The sequence below is a fragment of the Sander vitreus genome, chromosome 9, assembly GCF_031162955.1.
Source record: "Sander vitreus isolate 19-12246 chromosome 9, sanVit1, whole genome shotgun sequence".
In the NCBI taxonomy this organism is placed as follows: Eukaryota; Metazoa; Chordata; class Actinopteri; order Perciformes; family Percidae; genus Sander; species Sander vitreus.
In genome coordinates this window covers 4,735,533-4,760,532 of record NC_135863.1, presented here as the reverse complement: position 1 = coordinate 4,760,532, position 25,000 = coordinate 4,735,533, and the positions used below count along the sequence as shown (strand labels likewise).

The 25,000-nt window shown below is 42.2% G+C and overlaps 1 protein-coding gene across 1 annotated transcript in view; it reads left to right on the top strand.

The window, feature by feature from the left end:
- Window positions 1-24,003, top strand: part of aspm (assembly factor for spindle microtubules) — a 26,776-nt gene extending 2,773 nt beyond the window's left edge. The window contains 27 exon segments of the mRNA XM_078258395.1: window positions 1-876; window positions 1,702-1,797; window positions 1,896-1,961; window positions 2,288-2,434; window positions 2,704-2,943; window positions 3,052-3,119; window positions 3,226-3,367; window positions 4,369-4,499; window positions 5,270-5,445; window positions 6,846-6,991; window positions 8,510-8,595; window positions 8,716-8,928; window positions 9,336-9,540; window positions 10,564-10,712; window positions 11,806-11,934; window positions 12,216-12,410; window positions 12,831-15,398; window positions 15,400-15,858; window positions 15,860-16,057; window positions 16,059-16,799; window positions 17,116-17,265; window positions 17,423-17,614; window positions 18,363-18,555; window positions 20,690-20,844; window positions 23,277-23,453; window positions 23,593-23,765; window positions 23,866-24,003. The exon segment at window positions 1-876 is cut by the window's left edge and continues 649 nt beyond it. Coding sequence (XP_078114521.1) covers window positions 1-876; window positions 1,702-1,797; window positions 1,896-1,961; window positions 2,288-2,434; window positions 2,704-2,943; window positions 3,052-3,119; window positions 3,226-3,367; window positions 4,369-4,499; window positions 5,270-5,445; window positions 6,846-6,991; window positions 8,510-8,595; window positions 8,716-8,928; window positions 9,336-9,540; window positions 10,564-10,712; window positions 11,806-11,934; window positions 12,216-12,410; window positions 12,831-15,398; window positions 15,400-15,858; window positions 15,860-16,057; window positions 16,059-16,799; window positions 17,116-17,265; window positions 17,423-17,614; window positions 18,363-18,555; window positions 20,690-20,844; window positions 23,277-23,453; window positions 23,593-23,765; window positions 23,866-23,968 — 8,174 coding nt within the window. The 3' untranslated portion in view covers window positions 23,969-24,003.
- The last annotated feature ends 997 nt before the right edge of the window (window positions 24,004-25,000 follow it).

The window sequence follows — 25,000 nt, the reverse complement described above, 5'->3', positions numbered from 1 at the left end:
GAGACACGAGTTCGAGCGGTGGCTTTTCAGACTCACTGGAATCCAAGAGTGGGAGTCTCGCCTATGGACCTGAAGTAAATGCCCTCAAAGCATTACCGGAGTCCAATGAGCCAAGACTTACTTTCTTTGTCAGCAAAAAGGTTGTAAGTGAGATTGTTGTTGTTTCCGAGGCTGATGATGCAGGGGTCAAAAAGGCCTCTTTTACCTCTGCCACAGTGACCAAGAGCAAAGCACCAGTGGAGGCGAACCTTTTGAGTGATAGGAAAATAAAGAAGTCGAGGCGAAGGCTCTTAGAAAAAACACTGGAGCTGTCTGACAGCAGCAGTCAGTGTGAGCCTGGACTAGGCACTCCTGACCTTCCTGTTATAGACCCAGACAGAGGAACCAAGAACCGGCAAAGCTCCGAAGCTGCCAGCTCCCTGTGTGATGATAGACGCCAAGCCCAGGAGTTTACGTCCTACAGCCTGACTCCACGGCACGACGGCTCACCTACACCCATCCCCTTCCCGGTCACCTCCCCTCCGTCTGTGGCCCCTGGGCGCTTCTCTTTCCCAGCCTTTTCCTCACCTCATGCAGCCCCTGCCTCCAACGCTTTTACGGTCACCTCTCTGTCGCCCGTGGGCTCATCTTCTCCACACATGTCGCCAACTCTTTCGGTACCTCCGTCCGCTCAGGAAGACTCATTTCCCGTTCACATGGCAGTGAATAGCAAGAAGAGGAAGAGTGAGGAGTATTTGAGAAGCGATGCGAAGATTGTGGATGCTGGGAAGGCTGAGCGCGTCAAAAGGAGCAGGGGGGTAGCTGGAAAAACGCAGCCCCCAAGATCGGTCCAGGAGAGGAGAAGTGCATCACAGAGGCAACAGCCGAGAACAGCAGGTGAGCATATTCAAATCAGTCTAAATCTGCGCTCTGAGGTCTATCGAAACCCACATGTATCTCAGTGATGTAGGGTAGGCTGAATAACAAACGCCTCTGTATAACGCAACACCACAAACTACATTACAATATGATCATAAATTTGAATGAAATGTTTTTTCCCCCCACCCTATCTAGGCTTATGTCATGTTCAGATTAGTACATCTTTGAAGGTACATAGACATACTGCAAATAGTTTTCTTACAATACATATCCTACCTGATGATTTGTAGGTAGTTACATCCTGGAGTCCGATAAACGGGTCAGTTCCTGCTAGGACTGGGCGATGGGGAGAAAATCAGATATCACGATATTCTTGACCAAACGCCTCGTCCTCGATATCGATATTGCGGCAATATTCTAGGGTCGACCATTGGTGCTTTTTAACAAAATATCTTCACACTTATATTTCAGATAAATAATCGTCAGTAATGTGGACATAATGTCTAAGTGGGGAAAGGGCAAATAATAGAACAGTCTGGTAAGTTCAGAAAGGTACATCACTTTACTGTAATGCAGCCTTTTAAAACCAATAAAAGACAACACTAGTCATATCATGATGTTACGATATCCAAAATCTAAGACGATATCTAGTTTTCATATCACAATATCGATATAATAGCGATATATTGCCCAGCCCTAGCCCCTGCAGATGTGCCTTTTTATGGTAAGTCAATGAAAACTCATGAATACCTGTATTTCCAAAAATGTATCGACACGTCTGTCTGTCTGACTTGTTTCTGGACTCTCTGTACAATGAGGCTTCTTTTTTTCTTCTTCCCCCAGGCTCGGTGCGATCAATGACAACATCATCTGTAAGGACTGCAAGGTCTGTGGTTCCTGCCCAGGCAAAGCTATCCAGCTCCAAACTCTCCTCACGAGGTATTAAAGGATGTCTAATTGCTCTTCTTGTAGTGTAGGTCTGTCTGTCATCATGAATTTGTGGTGAAATTCAAAATGACCCTTTCTATTGTTCACAGGTGCCCGGTCAGCTGTAGTTGCTGTAGCGCAGTCAAAGCTGACCTTCATTAAGCCGGCGCAAACAGGTATTTTGATGTCAGAACATTGTAAAATGTTTTGTGTGAGCGTGTCAAAGGGTAATTTGCCTTTTTTGTTTATCTTTAGTACAGAAAATTACTTTGCTCATCTACAATGTGAGATGGAGGGGGACGAGCAGGTCAAAAGTTGCAAAGAAACTCCCGCACACTGTCTAACTTGCAAAAAGTAATTATGTTAATAGTAGGCAACGTTTCGGCACTAGACCGTCAACAGGCAAAATCTTTGCAAGTTAGACGCTGTGGAAGTTTCTTTGCAGCCTTTGTTTATCTTAAAATTTTCAATTCCGTGTTCTGCGTCTACTCTTTTCTTCCAGCCATACCGAGGCACCCGATGCCGTTTGCTGCCACGAACATGTTCTATGATGAGAGGTGGATCGAGAAGCAGCAGAGGGGATTCACATGGTGGATCAACTACGTCCTCACCCCAGATGACTTTAAAGTCAACACTGAAGTCGCTCAAGGTAACATTCAGCAGGCTTTCACTTCTCAAACATGATGTGGGGAACATCTTCGTATTGTAGAGTTTAGGGTTTGGTTTCAAAAAATGTTAGAGCAGCTTCCAGATGATTTATTGACTCGCTCATTAGTCTGAACACTTTACAACTTAAACGCAGTAATTGCTGTGGTTGAATCTTTATTTTAATAAGAAAAAATAAAGAGTGTCTGAGCTCTACATGTTTGCACAAGGGACTTTATAAGTAGATTAATGTTTCATGTATTTCTTGTATAGTGAATGCTGTGTCCCTCGCCATGGGCAGCGATGACAAGTACAGTGGGCCTAAAGCTCCCACCAAAGAGGAGATGTCTTTCAGCACCTACACGGCCCGGCGGAAGCTGAACCGCCTCCGTCGTTCAGCCTGCCAGCTGTTCTCTTCTGAGGCCATGGTCAAAGCTATTCAGAGGCTCGAACTGGAGGTGGAGGCCAAGAGGCTGCTCGTCCGCAAAGACCGCCATCTTTGGAAGGACATAGGTAAATGAACATTACAGCATGAAACCTGCTGATGTAGGGTTTTGAAATGCTCTGGAGTTCTCATCAAACCCCGGATATGCCTGAAAGTAACTACTGCCATTCTTTCAGGTGAACGACGAAAAGTCCTCAACTGGCTTCTTTCATACAATCTGCTGTGGTTACGGATTGGGCTCGAGGTAATCTTATACAACAGTGTCCCCCCTTTTTGATTTATTTTTTGTACATGTTCGTTTCTTCACCTTCCACGCCACGCTTGCTCAACCCTGTGTTGTTCGTTGTCAGACGATCTACGGGGAGTTGATCTCGCTAGAGAGCAACAGTGATGCCTTGGGTCTGGCTATGTTCATCCTCCAGCGGCTGCTGTGGAACCCCGACATCGCTGCTCAGTTCAGACACGCCAAAGTGCCTAACCTATACAAAGACGGTAATTTAAGAGTTATTGTGTCGTCTGAACTGAAGCCTGCTGTGTTAACTGCCAGAGCTGCAAACGTTTCAGAAATATTCTGAGGTGGAGACTTTTACCTTGGGAACTACTAGGTTGTGATATATTCGTATCCAAATTAATTAAAGCGATGTTGAGTTATTGGCTCAGGTTGTATTTCCCCTTTCCTACCCAAGCAGAAACGTAAACCAGTTTTGCCACATCATATGCAGACAGAATCTTAACTTGGGTAGACATTGAACAACTTGACTTCCTGCCATTCTTTCACTGACATAAGCAACAATTTCCTGCCGACAACACGTGAGCTATGACATTTTCTGCAGATATCTACAAAATGAGAGCATGTAGTTTATTATTTGGTAGATCGGTGTGCATGACGCTAAAAATCATCTGTACGCGAGTTGTGATGCCTCATCAACTAAAGGGTGTTCAATGGGTTTCCATTTTTATGGGAAATAGCTCAACTGCAATGCTTTAATCAACTTGTGCTTCAAGATCTAGAAGTGCCGGAAATTTCCAGCTGTAACTTCTGATTGTTTTCATCATCGGTTAGTCTGCTGATTATTTGGTCATTTTTGCGATTTATTCATTTGACTATCATGTCAGAAAAGCGGCCCATCACAATTTCCCAGTGTCTGTAGTGAGTTGTTAAAATGTCTAGTTTTGTCAGATCACCAGTCCAAAACCCAACATATATTGATTTAAAATGATATAGAACTGCAAATCCTCGCATCTTAAAAAGCTGGAACAAACAAAAAAACATGTTTAGATTTTGCCCAAACATGACAAACTATTACCGGTGATCAAAATACTTGCCAATTCATCTCATATTAAGAACAGGGAATCATTTAAAACTTAGAATTCTCTCTGTAGTATAACAAAAGAATTGTGTTTTTCATGTAGTTCTTCTGCCAGTTGTGTACGTTGTCAGACTTGTGTTACCCTGGCCTGGTGTTGACACCTCTTTGCCTGTCCTCGGTTAGGCCACGAGGAGGCGCTGTCTCGCTTCACTCTGAAGAAGCTGCTCCTGCTGGTGTGTTTCCTGGACAAAGCCAAACAGTCCCGGCTGATTGAGCACGACCCCTGTCTGTTCTGCTTGGACGCAGAGTTCAAGGTAGTTCTCCCACGTCATCACAACAAACCATTAAATACATTAATAAAAAATAAAAAAAAAACATTAAATTGCTTTCTCATTAAGGACCAAAGATACAACCATATCAAATAAGTTAAATCATAAATAAAACTTTAGAATCATTTTATTTCTTTTTTTTTACATCAATTTTGTTATTTGTGGCTTTTTTGAATGTCTGTTATCCAATGCTGTTTATAAGATCTTAATTATTAAATAATGAAATTATTATTGGGCATAGAAACAGACACTCGGAGCTAAGACCAACACTCACCTGTAGTTTGGTTTCATTGGGTCATAAATGTTACCATGGTTACAAACATAAAACATAAATATATACACACAGATGAATTTCTCGATTGCTTCTCGAATAGTTCCTGATCAACGGATGGATTTAATAGTAAGAGTAAAATTAACGTAAATGTATGCTTATGTACCAATAATATATCAAATCTTACTTTGAGTCACCTAATACCCATTAGCTCAGATATACTATAACATTATTTGGGACATGATCAAATAAAGGGGGGGGGGGAAACATGTTTATATAGAGTCTACCCTTTTAGCTGAGAGGCGGCGTATGGGTTTTTTTTAATTTATTTTTTTATTATTATATACAGACGAGCACAGAGCCCGAAAAGCTATCCACAAGTGAACTTCACCTTCCCCGCTATCCTCGTTTTCTGAATCCATCGTTCAACTTAAATGAAAATGTAATATTTATTTATTTATTTATTTATTTATTTTTTTTACAGACAAGTAAAGACCTGCTCCTGGCCTTCTCCAGGGACTTCTTGAGTGGAGAGGGGATCCTCCCCCGGCATCTCGGCTACCTGGGGTTACCCGTCTCCCACGCTCAGACGCCCCTGGACGAGTTCAACTTTGCTGTGAAGAATTTGGCAGTCGACTTGAAATGCGGCATTCGTCTAGTGTGAGTTAGTCGTGAATTTTAATGTGATGCTCTGATCCCCGTCGGGGATTTGCTTTTCTCAAAGGTCAGGCTCAGCTACACGGCAGTATCCCTGCAGCTGGGGCTGGGGGGCTGGGGGGGGATCGGTGTTCAGCAGAGCTGTTTCAGACCGGGGATTTCCTCATGTGATTCTCACTAAAGGATGCTCTCTCAAACTGCCATACCAATGTAACAGTATTGCTCTCTGATCATAGTTCAATCTCATGAATGTATCCCCTAAAGTTTCTGGTTGTAGTAAGGCATTGTGGGCAATGTTGGCAATCAATTAGCAGGATTAGCTTCATGACAGGATTTGGCGTAACATAACTTTTGTATCAGTACGATGAAGAACCTCAACTCAAGGAGACTAGCCGTCTAGCTGTTTCATCTGTAATCGATTTATCAACTATCTTTCCAGAACTTGGTTTACATCAAGATATACTGTATATTGATGATGTAATGTACAATCATTTTGAAAGAAGTTTTTATCCATATTGCGCACCCCTAGTTGGGGAGGCAGGGGTCATGTCTTCATTTACACTAGGGCTGCACGATATTAGCAAAATGTCTAATTGCGAGTATTTTGACTGAAATTGCGATTGCAATATGAGTCACAATATTGGAGGGAATGATAATTTTTCTATCATTATTCTCATTTTCATTGAAAAATGTATTTGTAAATATGTAAGTGTGATATATATTTATTTATTTATTTATTTTTTGCGAGGATCTGTACCGAACAGATTTTTTTCTTTAGTCCCTAGGATGGGATTTGTAGGCCGGGACGTCTCTGCACCACTACAATACTTTATTTTAGAATGGTTTGACACACATTTTGCCTTTAACAAATATTGCGCCCCCCTGCGATTTGGATATTGCACTAGTTCACATTGCGATATCGATCGATTAATTGTGCAGCCCTAATTTACACAGAGCTAATTGAGTCAATAATCAATACTGAACTGCTATTTTATTAATTTACAATCAAAGTGGCCAACAGAGGCTGTCAACCCAAAAACATGCCACAATTCAGTTGTATTTGATGTATCTGAAGGTGCAACATGTGACGTTAAGTAGCTTTTTGCCAGTTAGTTTTCTTGCAAAAATTAGTTTCCTACTACTACTTTTATTCAAAAGTTAAAACAAAAGTGCTTCATAGGATGAAAAATCTCAAGCAGATGATCAAGAGTGACCCGTGTCGTTGTCTAAAATGATGTAGATTGTGGTCATTTAGGTCTCTCAAACCATCAGCGTTCATTGATTCTACAGTAGAAGGAATATGTGAGGTTAGTAAAGAAAGTGCCAAAGCAACAAGTCGTAAGTAAAATTTCTTATGCAGCATCATTTTTAAAGTGGGTCTTTCATGTGGGTTTTGCTTCCAGGCGTGTGATGGAGCTCCTCATCCAGGAGTGGAGCTTGTCGGCCAAGCTCCGTCTGCCAGCCATCAGCCGTCTGCAGAAGGTCCACAACGTCGACATTGCTCTGCAAGTGCTCAAAAGCAAAGGGGTCGACCTCAAGGATGAACACGGTAATTGTTGTTTTTCTCCTGAGCAAACCGAAAAACGCGGAGACGCTCAACCTGAAAGACTGTTTGCCCTCCACAAAATGAGATTTTCATTTTACGGTCTGATGTTTTCTTTCACAGAAGTGGTGCATATTCATTGTATTTTCATACTGGGCTCTTTTCCACCATTGTGAAACTTTTTATTCAATTATTACATCTTTCACTTCAGCATGAACACCTGCCATTTCACTGCACACCTTTTTTTGTGTTTGATCAACCCCAGCTGTTGTACAGCTGCACAGCGACATAATTGGATTGCTTTTCCTTTTTATTTAACAATATGCTTGGTTGTGTGTGCACTTCTGCATAAGTGAACGTGTCAGAGTGACTAAGCGGTCCTTGATGAAAGATACCATTTCGAGAAAATGAAGGAAATTAGAAAAGTAAACGCAATAACTTTGCAACTCGATCACAAAAAGACCCCTAATGCTTTTAAATAAATCTTCCTTTTCCAATCATAAAAATGGCTTTAGCAACAGCCGTGGCCAATGTCCTATCGGCTAACATAGAGGGCGTGGGATTTATGACCTGTACTGCAGCCAGTCACCAGGGTGTGATCAAGATGTTTGGCTTCACTTTTGGGGAGCTGTTAAGTCGTCCATCTTTATAAACAGTCTGCGGGTCGAACCCAAAGATATTCCATTTACTGTAGGTGCTTCTCATGTCGCTTAAATTGCCTCCTCGACTCCTCTACTTGCCTCCCTTCCTTGCGTCTTAGGCCCTCCCACCGAGGAGGCACGGGAGGCAACGAGGAAATGTGTTTTTTAGAGGGATGTGACATCCTTTCCTCTGAAGCGTCGCATGAATTCGTCAGCTGTTTGGGCCGAGTTAGCAACTCCTTCAGCTGCACGGCTTCCGGGAAGGCTGCTCTCGTGTATCCTCGCTCCTGGCTTCTTGGTGATCCCTCCTCGATGCTCGCTAGAGATGGTCCGATACCATTTGTTTGCTTCCCGATACCAAGTACCGATCCGATACCAGTGTGTCATATTTTATTATGTTTTAACAATTGTATACTACTATCCCTGTATGGATGTGATATAATTTCTATATCTTTGTTGTCGGTCTGGCTCAGTTTAAACTCTTTGTGAAACATGAACAAACGATGAACGCCCCAGAACTTTCTTTTTATTCTGCAGTTTGACAGTCAGTTATAACGGAAAAAGAACATAAACTACTTTTAATGTAGATTTTCTTTAGGGCTTTATTACGTGGTATCGGATCGGTGCATAAACTCCAGTACTTCCCGATACCAGCGTTTTAGGCAGTATCGGAGCCGACCGATATCGGAACGTCTCTACTGCCTTCACCGAGGAGGGACCGAACAACTTCCGGTTCAGCAGAGGACAGAGGGGCTATCAAATAAGGGCCATGAGATGCAGCTTATAATACGAAACGGAGAAAAGTCGTAAAGTAATGAAATACTTCAATGCAATGAACTGATGTGGTTCAAAGGCGTTTTAAGCATTGTGTCTTTATTTTCAGGCTCCATCATCGATTCCAGAGACATTGTGGATGGACACAGAGAGAAGACACTAAGCCTCTTGTGGAAAATCATCTTTGCGTTTCATGTGTGTACCTGACTTTGTTTCAAATCCACCAGTAGGGCGCACAATTGATCTTTTTTTATTTATTTTTTTATACCTGTGGAAAGATTTGATTGACATGCTGTTATCAAATGATCTGTTAAGGTGGAGGTGATTTTGGACGAGGATCAGCTGAGGGAGGAAATTGGCTTCCTGAAGAGAACCTTGAGGACCAAACGGAGGCTGGCGTCTCTGAGGGCCGACCGGGGCCTTCAGCCAAGTCCCGCGAAGACCAGAGTGCTGTATGAACACAGCAGCACCAAGATTACCCTGCTGATGGACTGGGCCCGCGCTGTGTGTGACTTCTACAATCTTAAGGTGTGTTTGAAGTATTTTGTTTTCGACCCGTGAGCTGAAAATAAAAATGTCAGCGTTTTTTAAAGAGTTTCTATTGGTTATGACTTTATTTCAACTCGTTAAGCAGGATACAGTGTTACTTTGTTCACCTCTTGTCATTTGATGTATTATTGAACTGTTCTTCTGTTGTAGCCTTTGGTGCTGTGTATTTGGTGGCGGTTTCACCTGAAAACGTAAGGGTTAAAAAGTAAACTTCAGTTTTAAGCAGGTTGGCGTTTTGTTTGGGTTGCTAAACCGCTGCGTGTGTCTAGAGGCAGCTACAGTTCTCTAGACTTTCACTCCATGTCGAACTGTCACAGTCCCAAAAGTCCCTCACAAGTCCCAACTTTAAGAAAACCGTAAACGAAGTGTGTTGGCTGTCTGTGCAGGTGGAGAACTTCACAGTGACGTTCTCAGATGGCCGCGTCCTCTGCTACCTCATCCACCACTACCACCCCAGTCTCCTGCCAGAGAGGGCCGTCAGTCACAGCACCAGCCAGACTGTCGAGTGCTCACCGAGGGGTCGCCTGCAGCTCAACTGCTCAGCCAGCGACTCTGACAACTCCTTTGACTCTTTGCCGACAGCCTTGAACGGTACTTGTCAGCTGTGTCTGTCGTGAAATTGTCTGCTTGGATGCACAGTTTAAAGATGTTGAGACATTTGTGGGTCATTAGTTTCGAAACGGGGGATTTGACAAGATGTCTGCAACATTCAGGGGGGGGGGGGGAACTGAAAAATCAGGGAAACTTATAAATACTGACAGGAAGAAACCTGAATTTATAGTCCCATCATGTGTATATAGTCATTGCATTAGCCCGGGATTTGTAGCTGGCTTTATCCACAGTAAACCCACTTGTTATGGGAGCTAGACTTTTTATTTGAAAGAAACATTCATGAGGAGTGTAGTAGCTATTCCATTTCAAAATTATAGCCACTGCCCCAGCACCTTTGTTGTTGATCCAGGAATGCGGTCGTTGTTTGAAAATAATAATTAAACACAAATATCCTACCTATAGAAATAAATCTTTATGATCCTACCAAAACGTTGTAGGCTAATGTTGCATGTGTGTGAATCAGGGAAAATAAACAATACTGATGGTTTCTTAAATACTAGATGTGGCTAAAACAAACTGTTTGGTCTCAACTAAAGCTAGGACTTCCAAAAACTCCACCCGTGTTTCCAACTTCCCTTTTATCAATTATACCACACCCACAATTACTATGGTGTGGCCGATTTGCCAATCAGTGGCCTAGCTGTCAATCAAAATCAGTGGATCAGAACTATAACCAAAATATGGGACGTCTTAAAATAATAACTATTGTTCTTTAAATATAAACAAACTACTTTTTTGGTTTCTACAAGGAGAATGTCGTTAAAGTACACTGGTGTAGCTTTGGAAATTCATTGAAAAGTAAAAAAGAAATTAAATCAGGACTCAAATGCGTAATGTTTTGCATGTTAACTTGATTTCTCCTCATTTTCAAATGTGGAAAGACCATTAATGTCATATGACATTCCAATGACTCCGAAGCTGTAAGGTTAAATTAAGCTAAAAAAAAAAACTGCTTAGTTCCCCTTAAATGATGCATGATGCATCTGTTATTTTTGTCAACAGGCCCAGATTCTCCATCAGTGGAATTTAAAGAGCTACTGGAGAATGAGAAAAACAACTTCAGACTGGTCAACACGGCTGTGTCTTTCCTGGGCGGAGTTCCTGCCATGATCAACCCAGCCGACATGTCCAACACGATCCCCAATGAGAAGGTGAGACCAGACACTAGGTTTGCTCTACCCTCTGCAGGAACACAGATTGTCTTTACCAAATGCAGAGCTGTATAAATCTGCTTTATATTCTTAGTCAACATTACCAATGTATAACAAATTTGTCACTGGAGCAGGCTGTTGCCTGGAAGCCCAAGATGTCTTATTTTCCGGCATTAAAAGAATAGTGTTCATGTTCATAAATATCCGGTCATAGGTGAAGCCCTGAAAGTACGTTTTGCTTTACGGCACAATTGAAGGGCCCTAACAGTGGCTTTCATTTTAGTACGCCATAAATATCCACTAGCAAAGATCAGAAACTTGCTCAACATGGCAAATGCATGATAATGAAATGCACATTTCTTTAAAGCAACTTCATTGTAGAGCTTTAGAAGTTTTTAACAGTCTCTCAAATCAGAACTTCTTGAAGGCAGGACACCCCCATGACAGGAAATTAGTCAGAGGATAAAACATTGTTTTGAGAGCAAAATCACAATTACAGTGAGTTATAAATGCTGATGTCTTTAGGCAGGTGAAGGACTTAAGGTGGTTTTAACACCTTCACATTTCTAATTTGAAAATGTTAACAGTAATAACTGCATACTTTGGGATATGACCGGCACTAACACTAATGTAAGCCGCCAGTAGTTATTCAGCTAAAACAACTGGAATGTTTTTTTTTTAAGAGACTCATGTCTCCTTTGTCTGGATTTTTTTCTTTTGTGAGAGGCTTCTAATTCTGTATCTAATTGTAGTTTAACTAGCAGCAATCCAAATCTGCTTTTTTTTTAACAGGCAAATACATTAGTTGGTCATGGACACATCACCATTTATGTTGTCTCAAGATTTTTTCAGTGTACATTAAATCATGTCTTCACTGTGCAATATCTTTCTCTACAAAGTGTGACCAGGTCCAGTAACATTTTATGCATCTGTCTTTCCAAATATGAAAAATACAGTGAATTTTAAATATGTTTAAAGTAATCAGGGTTTGGACTGACTGCTCTAGATCCATCATTAAATCTTTCTAAACTCTGTAGAAAAAGGATGCAAGGCTAAACATCCATCATCATCATCCACATGTGTTTATTTACAGGTTGTGATGTCTTACCTGTCCTTCCTGTGTGCTCGTCTTCTGGACCTGCGGAACGAAACCAGAGCAGCTCGGGTCATACAGGGCGCCTGGAGGAGATACAAATTAAAGAAGGATCTGCAGCTCTACAAGGTTGGTGAAGTGTTTGGTACAACTGCAAAGTAATGGGAGTTTTATTTATCTGATCTATTCTTTTATTTTTTGCAAATTCAGTCATGGGTGAGGCCATTTATTTCTGGCAGGAACCAACATTAATCTGTCACAGACTTGGAAAAAAAAACATTCTGTGTGTTCATGTTTTGTGCTCTTTTAACCTGCTTTATATTGATACTGATGAACATACAGATAATTATCCCCTGAATCTGCAGAAAACGAATGATAAGCATTGTTTGTTTTTTTTTGGCCGGGCACAGGAGAGAAACATGGCCGCTGTGAAACTCCAGTTAGTTGTGAGGAGTTTTCTCCAGAAGCGCAGAGCTAAGAGGCAGAATGGAGCTGCCGTTGTCGTCCAGTCAGTCTGGAGGGGTTATGTAGCCCGCAACAGGCTGAGGCTAAAAAAACAGGCTCAACTTCGGGCTCTGCAGCATGACTCAGCAACCGTCATCCAGGTAGGTGTTTATTACATGTGTGAGGATGAAAGGGACTGTTCTAAATATAAAATTGTACGTGATAAACCATTTTTAGAGTTTGAGTTAATATCTACAATTGATTTTTAAATGAAAAATATCACCTAGCAGATGTTACAGTAGAAATAAGAGTATACACTTTAGCATTCTCAGGTAAAAAAACAAAACCAGATCAACAAGTCAAAGCCATCAGGCTTTGATTTTTTTTTTTTTTTTTTTCTTGCCTCAGACAATTTTTAAAAGAGTTTTGGTCATGAATATACATGCTCTTTAGTTACCATTTGGGATTTTGCTTCAATTTCAATGTCTGTCCATTTGGTTGCATCAAGCACACCTGCTTCATAATGAACCCTGCTTGTGTAATTGTTCTGTGAGTAGATTGTTCTTATCTTGTCCACGCAGGCTCAATGGAGGATGTTTTCGGCCATGAGGGCTTACCAACGCCTTAGATACTACGCCATTGTTGTCCAAGCACAGTGGCGAATGAGGAGGGCAGCCGCTGCTTATGGGAGAATCTATTGGGCGGCAACTGTCATTCAGAAGAACTCGCGAGCATGGGCTCTGGCAAAAAGAGATCGGGGACATTATCTCTCCCTTAGAGCAGCAGTGGTGAAAATACAAAGGGGGTACAGAAGGTGGAATACCCAGAAAACGGAAAAGGAAAACTGTGCTGCCAAAGTGATACAAGCTGTGTTCAAGAAATGGTATGAGGGCAAAATGGCTAAAAGAACTGCTACTGCTGTGAGGATTCAGTCCTGGTATAGAATGCAGAGGTGTCTCCATCAATACAGAAAGATCATGAGAAGCACTGTGCTCATTCAAGCCCAGTACAGAGGCCATGCACAGAGGCGCTGCTTTCGGATGTTAAAACTGCAGCACCACTCGGCTATTGTCATTCAGAGTGCCTTCAGAGGGCATGCAGTCAGAAAACGGGTGGCGAAGATGAGATGCGCTGCCGTCCTAATCCAGCGCTGGTTCAGGGCCTCCGTGAAAAGAGACGCTGAAAGGCAAGTGTTTGTGAGGATGAAATGTGCTGCCATTACCATGCAGGCAGCCTATCGTGGAAAAGTGGCTCGGGAGTCCCTGACAAAACGGCACCAGGCAGCAACAGTAATCCAGGCAGCTTTCAGGAGGTATGCTGCCCAAAGGCATTACCTTGTGGTGCGAAAAGCTGCAGCTGTGATACAGCAAAAGTACAGAGCCACAATTTTGGCCCTTAAGACAAAGCAGGATTATGACGCTCTTAGGCATGCTGCACTTGCCATACAAGCTAACTGGAGAGGCAGAGCTGACAGGAAGAGGATAGAGAGGCGACACCAGTGTGCAACACTGATACAAGCTCACTACCGTCGGCACAAAGCACAAGCAGAATACAGGTCCAAGAAGGCCTGTGCTGTGGTCATACAGCGTCACTACAGAGCTTATGTGGCAGGAAAAGAGCTGAGGAAAACATATGAGCACATAAGAGCAGCCAGTGTTACACTCCAAGCTGGATTCAGAGGCATGAGAGTTAGGACAGAGCTGAAGAAAAATCACTGGGCAGCGACAGTCATTCAGGCTTCAGTTAGGATGTTTTTATGTCGGAAACAATATTTCTTCCTACAAAGTGCAGCGATTATCATCCAAAGCCGATACAGAGCTCTTGTGCTCTGCAGGGCACAACACAAAGAATACAGAGAGCTGAAGCGGGCCACCGTAAAGATACAGGCTGTCTACCGGGGATTTAGAGTGAGAGATGACCTAAAGAAGAAGCACAACTCTGCCAGAGCAATCCAAGCTCAGTTCAGGATGCACAGAATGCGTATGGCTTACCTTGCCACCAAGTGTGCTGCCATCATTATTCAGGAACGCTACAGGGCCAAAATGCTCAGGGATCAACAGGTGCAGAGTTACAGGACAATGAAATCTGCAGCTTTAGTCATCCAGGCAGCATATCGTGGCCACAGGGCCAGGAGGACAATTGTAGAGATGCACCGAGCTGCTACAATCATTCAGAGAAAGTTTCTCACCATTTGGGATAGAAACATGTTCCTAGCTCTCAAGGCAGCAGCTTTGGTTTGTCAGCGTAGGTACAGAGCAGTAACTCTGGCAAGAAAAGACCGTTTGGACTATCTGTCAAAGCGCAGCGCTGTCATTTGTCTGCAGGCAGCCTACAGAGGATATGAGGTGAGAAAGCAGTTGCGCATCCAGCACACGGCAGCTGTAACAATTCAGTCTCACTTCCGAAAGTACCAGCAGAGAACCTACTACATAACTCTCCACAGGACTGCCAGTGTTTTGCAAGCACGTTACAGAGCCAACAAGAAAATGAGAGCGGAGATGCAAGCCCTGCGTGCCATGAGAAATGCTGCTGTTGTCTTACAAGCTGCTTTCCGAGGAATGAAATCTCGTGATATTATCAAACAAAGGCATCATGCTGCCAGTGTTATTCAGAGAGGTTACAGAACATACTGTGAACACAAGCAGTATCTGACTTTGAAATCCTCCGTCATCACCATTCAGAGGAGGTATCGGGCCACTGTAGCAGCAAAGGAGCAAATGCAAAAATACCAAACAATGCGCAGTGCTGCTGTTGTCCTCCAGGCAGCATACAGAGGCCAGCAGCTCAGAAAGGAGGTTGCTCGATGTCATCAAGCTGCCACTGTGATCCAGTCTGCATTCAGAAAGCACAGAGAGGAAGTCAAATTCCAGGCCATGCGTCTGTCTGCCATTATCATCCAGAGATACTATCGCGCCTGTGTTCTTCAGAGGCAAGAAAGGGAAATGTTCCTAAAAATGAGACATTCTGCCATCGTTCTTCAGGCAGCTTTCAGAGGTCATCGTGTGCGAACCAACATTGCCAGTATGCACAGGGCAGCTACTGTCATCCAAGTAAACCTCAAGAGACATAAACAGCAGTCAGCCTTCAGGAAGCAACGCTGGGCAGCCTGTGTCTTACAGCAGAGGTTTAGAGCTCAGAGACAGAAAAACCATTGAGGTAAAACATTATCAGGAGGTTAGGAAAGCTGTCCTCAAACTCCAAGCTGCTGTCCGTGGCATGAAATCCAGAAGAATCATTAAACAAAGGCATCATGCCGCCAGTGTTATTCAGAGAGGTTACAGAACATACTGTGAACACAAGCAGTATCTGACTGTGAAATCCTCCGTCATCACCATTCAGAGGAGGTATCGGGCCACTGTAGCAGCAAAGGAGCAAATGCAAAAATACCAAACAATGCGCAGTGCTGCTGTTGTCCTCCAGGCAGCATACAGAGGCCAGCAGCTCAGAAAGGAGGTTGCTTGTTGGCATCAGGCTGCCACTGTGATCCAGTCTGCATTCAGAAAGCACAGAGAGGAAGTCAAATTCCAGGCCATGCGTCTGTCTGCCATTATCATCCAGAGATACTATCGCGCCTGTGTTCTTCAGAGATGTGAAAGAGAAAAGTTCTTAAAAAATGAGACATTCTGCCATCGTTCTTCAGGCAGCTTTCAGAGGTCATCGTGTGCGAACCAGCATTGCCAGTATGCACAGGGCAGCTACTGTCATCCAAGTAAACCTCAAGAGACATAAACAGCAGTCAGCCTTCAGGAAGCAACGCTGGGCAGCCTGTGTCTTACAGCAGAGGTTTAGAGCTCAGAGACAGAGAAACCATTGAGGTAAAACATTATCAGGAGGTTAGGAAAGCTGTCCTCAAACTCCAAGCTGCTTTCCGTGGCATGAAATCCAGAAGAATCCTCAAACAAAGGCATCTTGCCGCCAGTGTTATTCAGAGAGGTTACAGAGGCTTCTTCGAACGCAAGCAGTATCTGAAAATGAAATTGTCCGTGCTTACGGTTCAGCGAAAATATCGGTCAGCTGTTGCAGCTAAAGCACAAAGAAGTCAATATCTGGAAATGCGCAACGCAGCCATCATTGTTGAGGCAGCATACAGAGGCCAGCAGGTCAGAAAGGAGGTTGCCCGTTGGCATCAGGCTGCCACTGTGATCCAGTCTGCATTCAGAAAGCACAGAGAGGAAGTCAAATTCCAGGCCATGCGTCTGTCTGCCATTATCATCCAGAGATACTATCGCGCCTGTGTTCTTCAGAGACGAGAACGGGAAAAGTTCCTTAAAATGAAGCAGTCCACCATCACCCTTCAGGCAGTGTTTAGGGGCTGTTGTGTCAGGAGGGACATAAGCCGACAAAATGAAGCTGCCATTGTGATCCAGTCGTGCTGGAGATGCTTGGTGCAGAGGCGCATCTTCCAAAGGAAGCGTGAGACGGCTGTGAAACTTCAGCGGAGGGTCCGGGCGGTGCAGCTCGGCAGGTTGGAGAGGAACGACTACACCCGAATCAGGAAAGCTGCCATCACACTTCAGACACACTGCCGAGCCTGGATTGCAAGGCGACAGGTAATGGGGCTTTATTTAAAGTTCATAGTTTGCTAAAACCCATTTCTCTGCCTTCCAGACAGCCTTAAGAGTGCATTCACTAACCTTGAAAATTGCTTTAAACGGGTAATCTTTCAAAGCAAATTGTCTTTTAACAAGTGGTAATTTGATATGGTCGATAGACGAAATTAAAAATGAACATACTAAAATTAGGGATAAACTAGAGGGAGAAGCTACTGCCTGTCTGGAAAGAAGCTGACCATATTAAAATGAAATTGATTTGTATGAAAAGTTATAATGCTTGCTATTGTGTTTTTTTTAATTGTTATTTCTTCAGGTACTAGAAAGAGCCAAGGCAGAGAGGAGGCTGCGTTTTACATCGGCGATCTTCCACCATCTCCGTGCCATAAAGATCCAGCGAGCTCTGAGAGCACACTGGGCTTTGGAGTCGGCCAAAAGACAAATCCATTCTGTCATCACCATACAGGTACAGAAACCTAGAGACAACAATTCCATCTTCCCAAAATGAAATCTGTCACTGATAAGCACTTCTGATGAATTTAATGAATCAGTGCTGAGCTCATTTCTTACAATGATACAATTTCCTTGTTTTTTTTTTCTTCCCCCCCTCCCCCTCCCCCCAGCGATGGGTGAGAGCAAGGCAGCAGAGGAGACGGTATCTGGAAGACAGGAGGAAGGTGGTCATAGCCCAGAGAGCGGTCAAGCGCTGGTTAGCTCGTCGCTACAAGGCGGCGTCTGTCATCCAGCAAGCCGTCCGCAAATTCCTCCTTCTCAGGCGCCACAAGAGGGTTCAACAGGGCATTGTTAAAGCTCAGGTACTACAGTCAGTGGTGAATTTGGAGCAAACGACTTCTGTACTGGGTTCACACACTTTTTCAGATGTGACTTATACAATAGTCACGTGCCCATATGAACAGTGAAACAGGTGTGTGTGTTTGCTGTAATCATTCCTCCTGTTCATACTGGTCATTAGGAGATCCTCTTTTAATGCACTTTCAATGGAAGTGAATGAGGACAAAATCCACAGTCTTCCAAAGCATAGTCGTTTAAGTACAATATTCCTTCTATTCAATACTGTCCCCTCTGCAGAACAACTGGAACCACTGTCCGGGGACACAAAAAGGAAATTTGATACTGAAAAACATATTTGCCTTTATGCAATGCAGATTGCATTGAATTGTCTCTTATATTCTGATATTAGTGGACAAAGTAGTCCAATAATGAGTGTAATATTTTTTGACAATGTCCAACCTCTGCACTAGGACATTTGAACACATGAGGGCAGTGTGACTCTTGGCTATATCATTTCAGGGAAATCGGGGCAACTTGAGAACATAATTTATCAACAAAATGTTTGGTTAGAATGGATTGTAGATGAGAGTCCAAGATGAAGGTAATTTGATTGATTGAGTTGATAAACCATTTCAATCCTCACACAGTTTTCCTCCCTTCGGCATAAAATGGTAAACATCCCCCTCTGATCCGATGCGCTAATGATTAGCAACTCATTTTTACGAGTTTTTCTTTCAATCGTCTCTTTTCTTCGCTCCATCTCCCTACCAGGCTCTGTGGAGAGGACACCGCTCCCGTCAACTGAATGACGATCCCAAGGTGGTGAAGTTGAGACACCGCCTACGCAAAGTCTCTGCCGGCGCCAAAGAGGAGGACAAACTGTACAACAAGACCTCGTCTGCCCTGGAATACCTCCTTCGATACAAACACTTCTCCTACATCCTAGAGGCCCTGAGAAACCTGGGTAAGGTTTGCTTCTTCTGGTAATCCACCCATAAGCCACAATAGTGGCTTTACTGGAAAAGCAACCTGTATTTTAGTTGATAAAGGCCAGCAGAGCAAAAATCTGGGTGGGGGAAGAGAGCAGTTCACAAAGTTAGTGTTGTTGTAAGACTACTAAAGTGACAGTTCACCCCAAAATCAAAAATGCATATTTTCTTCCTGAGTATGCTTCCTTCTGGGCAGTGATACAGTTGCCAGGTGTAGTTGTGTAGGAAGAAAATGGTTCTTACATGAAACTCTTCACAACCAGAGGAAGAGGAAAAATATGTAGTTTTGAATTGGAGTGAACTGTGTGCTTTTGCAAGATGCATTTTAACCACGCGACCAGTCGAGTGTCATGGTGAATCTGCATTGCTGGTACTATTGGTTAATTCAAACACTTGATTTTTAGGATTCCAGTCTAGGCAAGTCATGACTATACCCACTGTAATTTAGCAACAGTTTAGACTGAGAAACGGGAAGACTTTGTAGGAAGTGCGGGAGAATCTGTTCCTCTTCTGATGTATTTTGGTTGTGTGTTGTCATATCAAAAGTGCTTGTGTTGTCAAAATAAGACTAAGTTCAACATTACATAAGAAGGTGTTTGACTTTTGCAATTTAAACATCCAAAGTGTAAGTGCCTCCATAGATTTAACAAAAAAAAAAAAAAAAAAAAATATCTCTATAATCAGCTTTTATATTGACCCCTTTTTTTCTTTGCTTCAACAATGGTTATCTAAAGAATTTTTGGGGGGGCTTTTTTCCCTTTTTAATTCAGAGTGACAGTGGATAGACAGGAAAGCTGGGAGAGAGATATGGGGGATGACACCCAGCAAAGGTCGGCAATCGAACCTGGGCCGCTGCAAAGGCCTCAGCCTACAATTATTTAAACATAAAAACAGCATATTCAGACACCAAATATATAATTTACATTAGGTGGGGCTCCAAAAAAAAGAATGAAGTGATTCAAACTTCCATTTAGTCGATGTCCCCACAGTGTTGCATAACAAGGGAGTACAAACATACAGTTTGAATTGGATTTTGAATTTGTTTTCCAGTCCAGAAAGGTGCACGTGACCCTCGATCATTATCGAACCACAACGGTGCAATTGGGCTCTAAATATTCTGGGAACCCGTGTTTGTTTGGGCTGTCTGCAGTCTACTCAGTGGTTAGATTGAAGAAGTTTAAACTGTGATTTGTCAGTCCATAGTATGTTCAGTTGATATTCAAATAGTGCTTACCCTACACTAACCCCCCGTTTGTATTGTGAAGTTTTGAAGAAGAGCTTTGCTAAAGCAACCTGCTTGTTATAGGCTGCATTATTGTGCACTTGACAGTGAAACAGGACACTGTTCCTTTCTATTTAAATCTGCACACATTTTGATGCTAAGCTTCCAGTTTCTTTTACCAATTACTATAGGAAATTTCTTCTATTTTTATTAATCAGCTGTTGCTCAGGGGGATCTTGTTTCTTTCTGCTCTTAATTTTAATTGTCTGTCTGGTTAAACCATTGTACAGCCTTTTCTCTCAATGTACAGAACTTTTTTTATTTAGTTTTTATTTAGTTTTTTAGGACTTTCTACAACCTAAAAGCATGAAAGACCATTTAAAAATATAGTCCTCTCAGATATCTCACTCAGTAGTTTATGGCAGGCAATTCCAAACGTTTGAATAGTAGGTATTAGGACTGTAACTCATAATTATTATTATTATCAATTAACCTGTCTGATTAAATGATTAGTTGTTTGGTCTTGAAAATGGTGAAAAATTTCGATCATTGTTTTCGAAAGCCCAAGATGACGTCCTCAAATGTCTCATTCAGTCCACAGCGCAAAGATATTCAGTTTACTGTCATATAAGAGTGAAGAAACTAGAAAATATTCACATTCTGGAGAATCTGGAATCAAAACATATTCGCTTAAAAACAAACAATTTTACTCAAACTGATTAATCAACGATCTAAATAGTTTACATTTAATAGTTGACAACTGATCGATGAATCAAATGATCTTTGCAGCTCTAGCATTTGTGAAGATGATCTCAGGTGTCAATCTTTTCAGTAGTGCACTTGTTCCGAGTGCTAACGTGTGTGTGTGTGTGTGTGTGTGTACACAGAGACCACCACCAGACTGTCTCCAGAGTGCTGTGAGCGGCTGGTGGAGAGCGGAGCCACCAACGTCATCTTCACACTCATCCGCTGCTGCAACAGGAGTGTCCCCTGCATGGACATCATCACCTACTCCATCCAGATCCTCCTCAACCTCTCCAAGGTACAAACCCAAGACCTGCTCTCTTCATGTAGCCATGAGAAGCAATCAGGCTCCCGTGATCAGGGTGTGAAACATGAAGATAATGTTAAAAGAAATCTTTTGACTTGCTGAAAGGGTCCTTTGACAAATAAGCTACACCTCTCGCCTGAAGATAGGAAGGTATGAATTGTTAGGGTTCGGGTTAATAACCGGAACCCTTGCGTCACGGTTAGGGAGAGGCCAAAGAATTCTGCCTAGCTGAACTTTCTAAACCAAGCAGACAGTGTTTTGGGCAAGTGGTTTTTACTCACAATATATGCATAATATAATATTCCAAAAATAATCTACGTGGCTGTGTATCTCTAACAATAAACAACACATTGAGGCTTTGCAATGTGTTGCAGGACTATTTGTTTGAATTTATATTTCAAGGCGCAGTGACTTCCTGTCAGTCTGTTGTATTTACTGGGGAGTTTCTGTACGGATAGAGCAAAAGAGATAAAACGCGTTACATAGTGGTCTTGAGAGGGGACGGTAGATGGATTGTTTCTGGACAGCCAGGCTAGCTGCTTCCCGCTAAGCTAATTGTCTCCTGGCTCTAGCTTCATGTTAAGCATACAGCCATGAGAGTGGTATCGATCTCTGTATACCGAAATGTCAAACTGATAGGATGAATATGGAGTTAAAAGAATAGTTTAAGTTGCACACGGTGCTGAATAACGAGTTGGCACCAAGCAACTTGTCTGACATGAAAGTTCATATGATTACTGGCAGTGAGTTTAGCTTGATGATGGATGGAGAAGGCCACAGCATTTCCTCAACAGCCCTGAGCTCTCAATTCTAGGGCTGGGATGCTTTTGTCCCGATCCGATTCGGTCCGATACATGGGTGCCAATTCGTTTTGTATTGCGATTTTCATTTATTGCGATTTAGATAAGTATTGAGTATTGCAATTTTCTATTCCTTCTTTAACAAAAACAAAAGTTGAATAATACACTTCTAGAGACGATATATCATGAGACGGTTCTAAAAACGAATTGTTTTCGAAGTCTAGTCTGACATTTATTTCATTTGTAAAGAAGAACATAACGTGGCGTTTTCTGCTCTCGCTCGGTTTAGCTGGAAACGGATATGATGTAGTCGCCTTCGGCGGTACCGTATAAACACTTCAATATTTAGGTCAATCACGATTCTAGTGAAAAGAATCGGTTCTAAAATCGTCACCAAAAGAATCCCGATGCATACGATTTTCTATTGATTCATTTTTTTTCCCACCCCTACTCAATTCCCCACAGGCTTTCTGTTCCTTCTCACACGAGGCTGCTCTTCCGCTAAACCAAGTTCAGACTGAGAGCCGACCTCATTTTGTCTGTTTTTAAGTTTAGTGGTTCCTGTTTTCCACAATTTAGTATGCATCATGTGGATACTGCTGGAACATTCTGCCAAGTTTGCATTTTTGTTCATGAGGAGACATAAAAAAAAACAAAAAAAAAAACGGTTAAATAAACTGACATTTCACATTTAAGGCAGACTTTGTTAGAAATGATTCCATGACTTTTATGATAAAATGACCACAAACTTGGACAACTGGCTTTACATTGCATCTGTCACACGTCCTTTACCAAGTTAATTTCATAAAGAATCTGCACCTTGGATAAGTAGATATAAGGTAATTATGTATTGTTTATTGTCAGACACTTAAGTGTGTTACTGGCTTAAATTTGGATTTTAAAATCACAGAATGAATTAATTGACCAAGTCTAAAGATGTTCAAAAAAGAAATGCCAGCACATTATATAAAACATCAAGCCAGCAGATAACATTGGTTTAAACGCTCGATCGTGTTTTTTTGCCTCCAACGGTGCCTTCCAGGCAGCTTACCCTAACCTTAACCCTAAACATAACCATTGCTGCGCTGCCTGGAAGGAGACGTGGGGGGGGGGGAGGAGAAACCCCAAAGACAAGTTTAAACAGAGCCTTGCATTCAGTCAGGAATGATGCAATGAAAGCATTAAAGGTGGTTTTGAGACATAAGATAACAAGTTTTGGCAGTGAGAGCTGAAACTGGAGGACAGTGAACCAAGATGACGGGAGATAAGAGTGTAGATGAATCTGGTTCTCTGATAACTGAGGAATGTTTTCCTGTTTTCTCCAAAGCTGGGATACCCCCATTCCCTTTTGCATATGTTTTGGCATTACATGCTTTTGTCCCAGCATGTTTGTTTTATTGATTTTTCACGTTGCTTTGTTGGGTGTTTGAATGGGGCTTTATCAACTTTTGTTCAGGCATTCTTTGATCATCAACAATCAAAGATATAAAAAATAATGAATAATGTCCAGGGGAGAAATGAACAGTGGTTAATTGATTTTAATTCCATGCTTGTACTTTCTTGCTTCTTGCTTTTTTTCTTTCCCTCTCCTCCACCTACTCACTCGTGGTTTTCTTTCCTCAGTACCACAAGACCATCGAGGCGGTGTATTCGGTGGAAAACTCCGTGGAGACGCTACTGGACCTGCTGCAGAGATACCGCGAGAAGGCGGGGGATAAAGTGGCAGAAAAGGGCGGCAGCATCTTCACCAAGGCCTGCTTCCTTCTCGCTCTCCTCCTGCAAGACAAGCACCGTGCTGTGGTCTGTAGCTACTATGACATGAAGAATTAAAAAAAAAAAAATCCAATAATTTAAGACCTGTTTTTTTTTAATACCAAATTTTACAGTAAGAACGGCTATTGTAGTTTTGTAAATGTAATGCAAATGTTATTTTCTTTAGGAGGTTATGAAGCTACCTAAGGTCTTGGATAGGATACGCAGTATTTACCGCCTTACTGCTCGCAAAAACAAGATGGACGCAGAAAGAACTGTTATGAAACAGAAGATGAATGCATCAGTCAACGGGAGCTTCGTCGTTCCTGCAACGCCTTGTAAATCCCGCCCTGTGCCAAAGTATGTATACGTGTGGGTATGCACGGTTCTCTATTTGTCTGAGATGTACAGATGGTATGCGCTTGCAGCCGTAATTGAGATCTTGTCTTTTGTTTTTCAGATTTGCACCAGAGTGGGTTCTCCGAAAGAACACACTCAGAGACATTGTGGACCCTCTCCGGGCCATTACGTTGGTGGCTAACACACTCTCCATTGTGTTGTAAATGAAAACATTTTAAATACTTTCTACTTCTCTCATCTCATTACTTCAGAAAATATTGTACTATGTATTGTTTAAGGTTTTTTTTAAAATCACTTTGGTGTTTTCCATGTGTGTGTGTATATATATATATATATTAAAATGGATTTCTTTCTTAATTATGGGTGGGTTTCATGCATCTTGTGTTTACATTGTTTTGGCAGGCTGACGTAGGGTATTATGTCTACAATAAGGCCCTAAGGCCTGTCAAGTCTGACTCCCAATTTATTAATTCCCGCGCCTTCTTTCATCTGACTTAAATTTACCAGAACACGAGGATCAATCTGAGACAGAGTTTTTGTGGGTTCACAAAAATGACACTAAGTTTCCCTAACTGTAGACGAAAGTACACAGAGTTCAAGTCAGTAAAGTCTATGTCAGATTATGAACCCCGTCTAACTATATTCCTAATCTTTTTATCATCCTGTCTCTCTCCTGTCGCCGGGCTGATTCTCCACTTCTCTCGCTCTCTCTCTCGCACACACCCGTTCACTTGTCTGGTACAGAAAAACACACACATTCCTGAACTGTAAGTTAGCTTAAGCTTTGATTACCTCTCTGTGTGTCCTGTGTCTATACATAATACAGGGAATTATATACATAATACAGGGAATACAAATGTAATACTGACAGTAACACCTCTAGATTATAGAAATATTTCTACGGCAGTGTGTTTGTGTAGAAGAGTTCATCACTATTATTACTATGTTTACAGAGGCAGAGGGAAGCCAGGTTAACCAATAATTTGACGCTTTTACAATTTTAAATGCACTTGTTTGCGCCCAAGTTGCAGCTCTTTAGAAACACCTCTAAATGTAACAGAAGCATGACAACATACAGTACATTCTGCTTATTAAGCAGGTAAAAGTTACCATATTCCCAATCTTTATTAAATGTTAGTATTACAATTTCTATTTGGCACTAAACATAAACACTAAAATTGGCAGGATATAAGTCTCGACCAAAGTGGTTTATTTTATTTTTTGTACAATCTCAA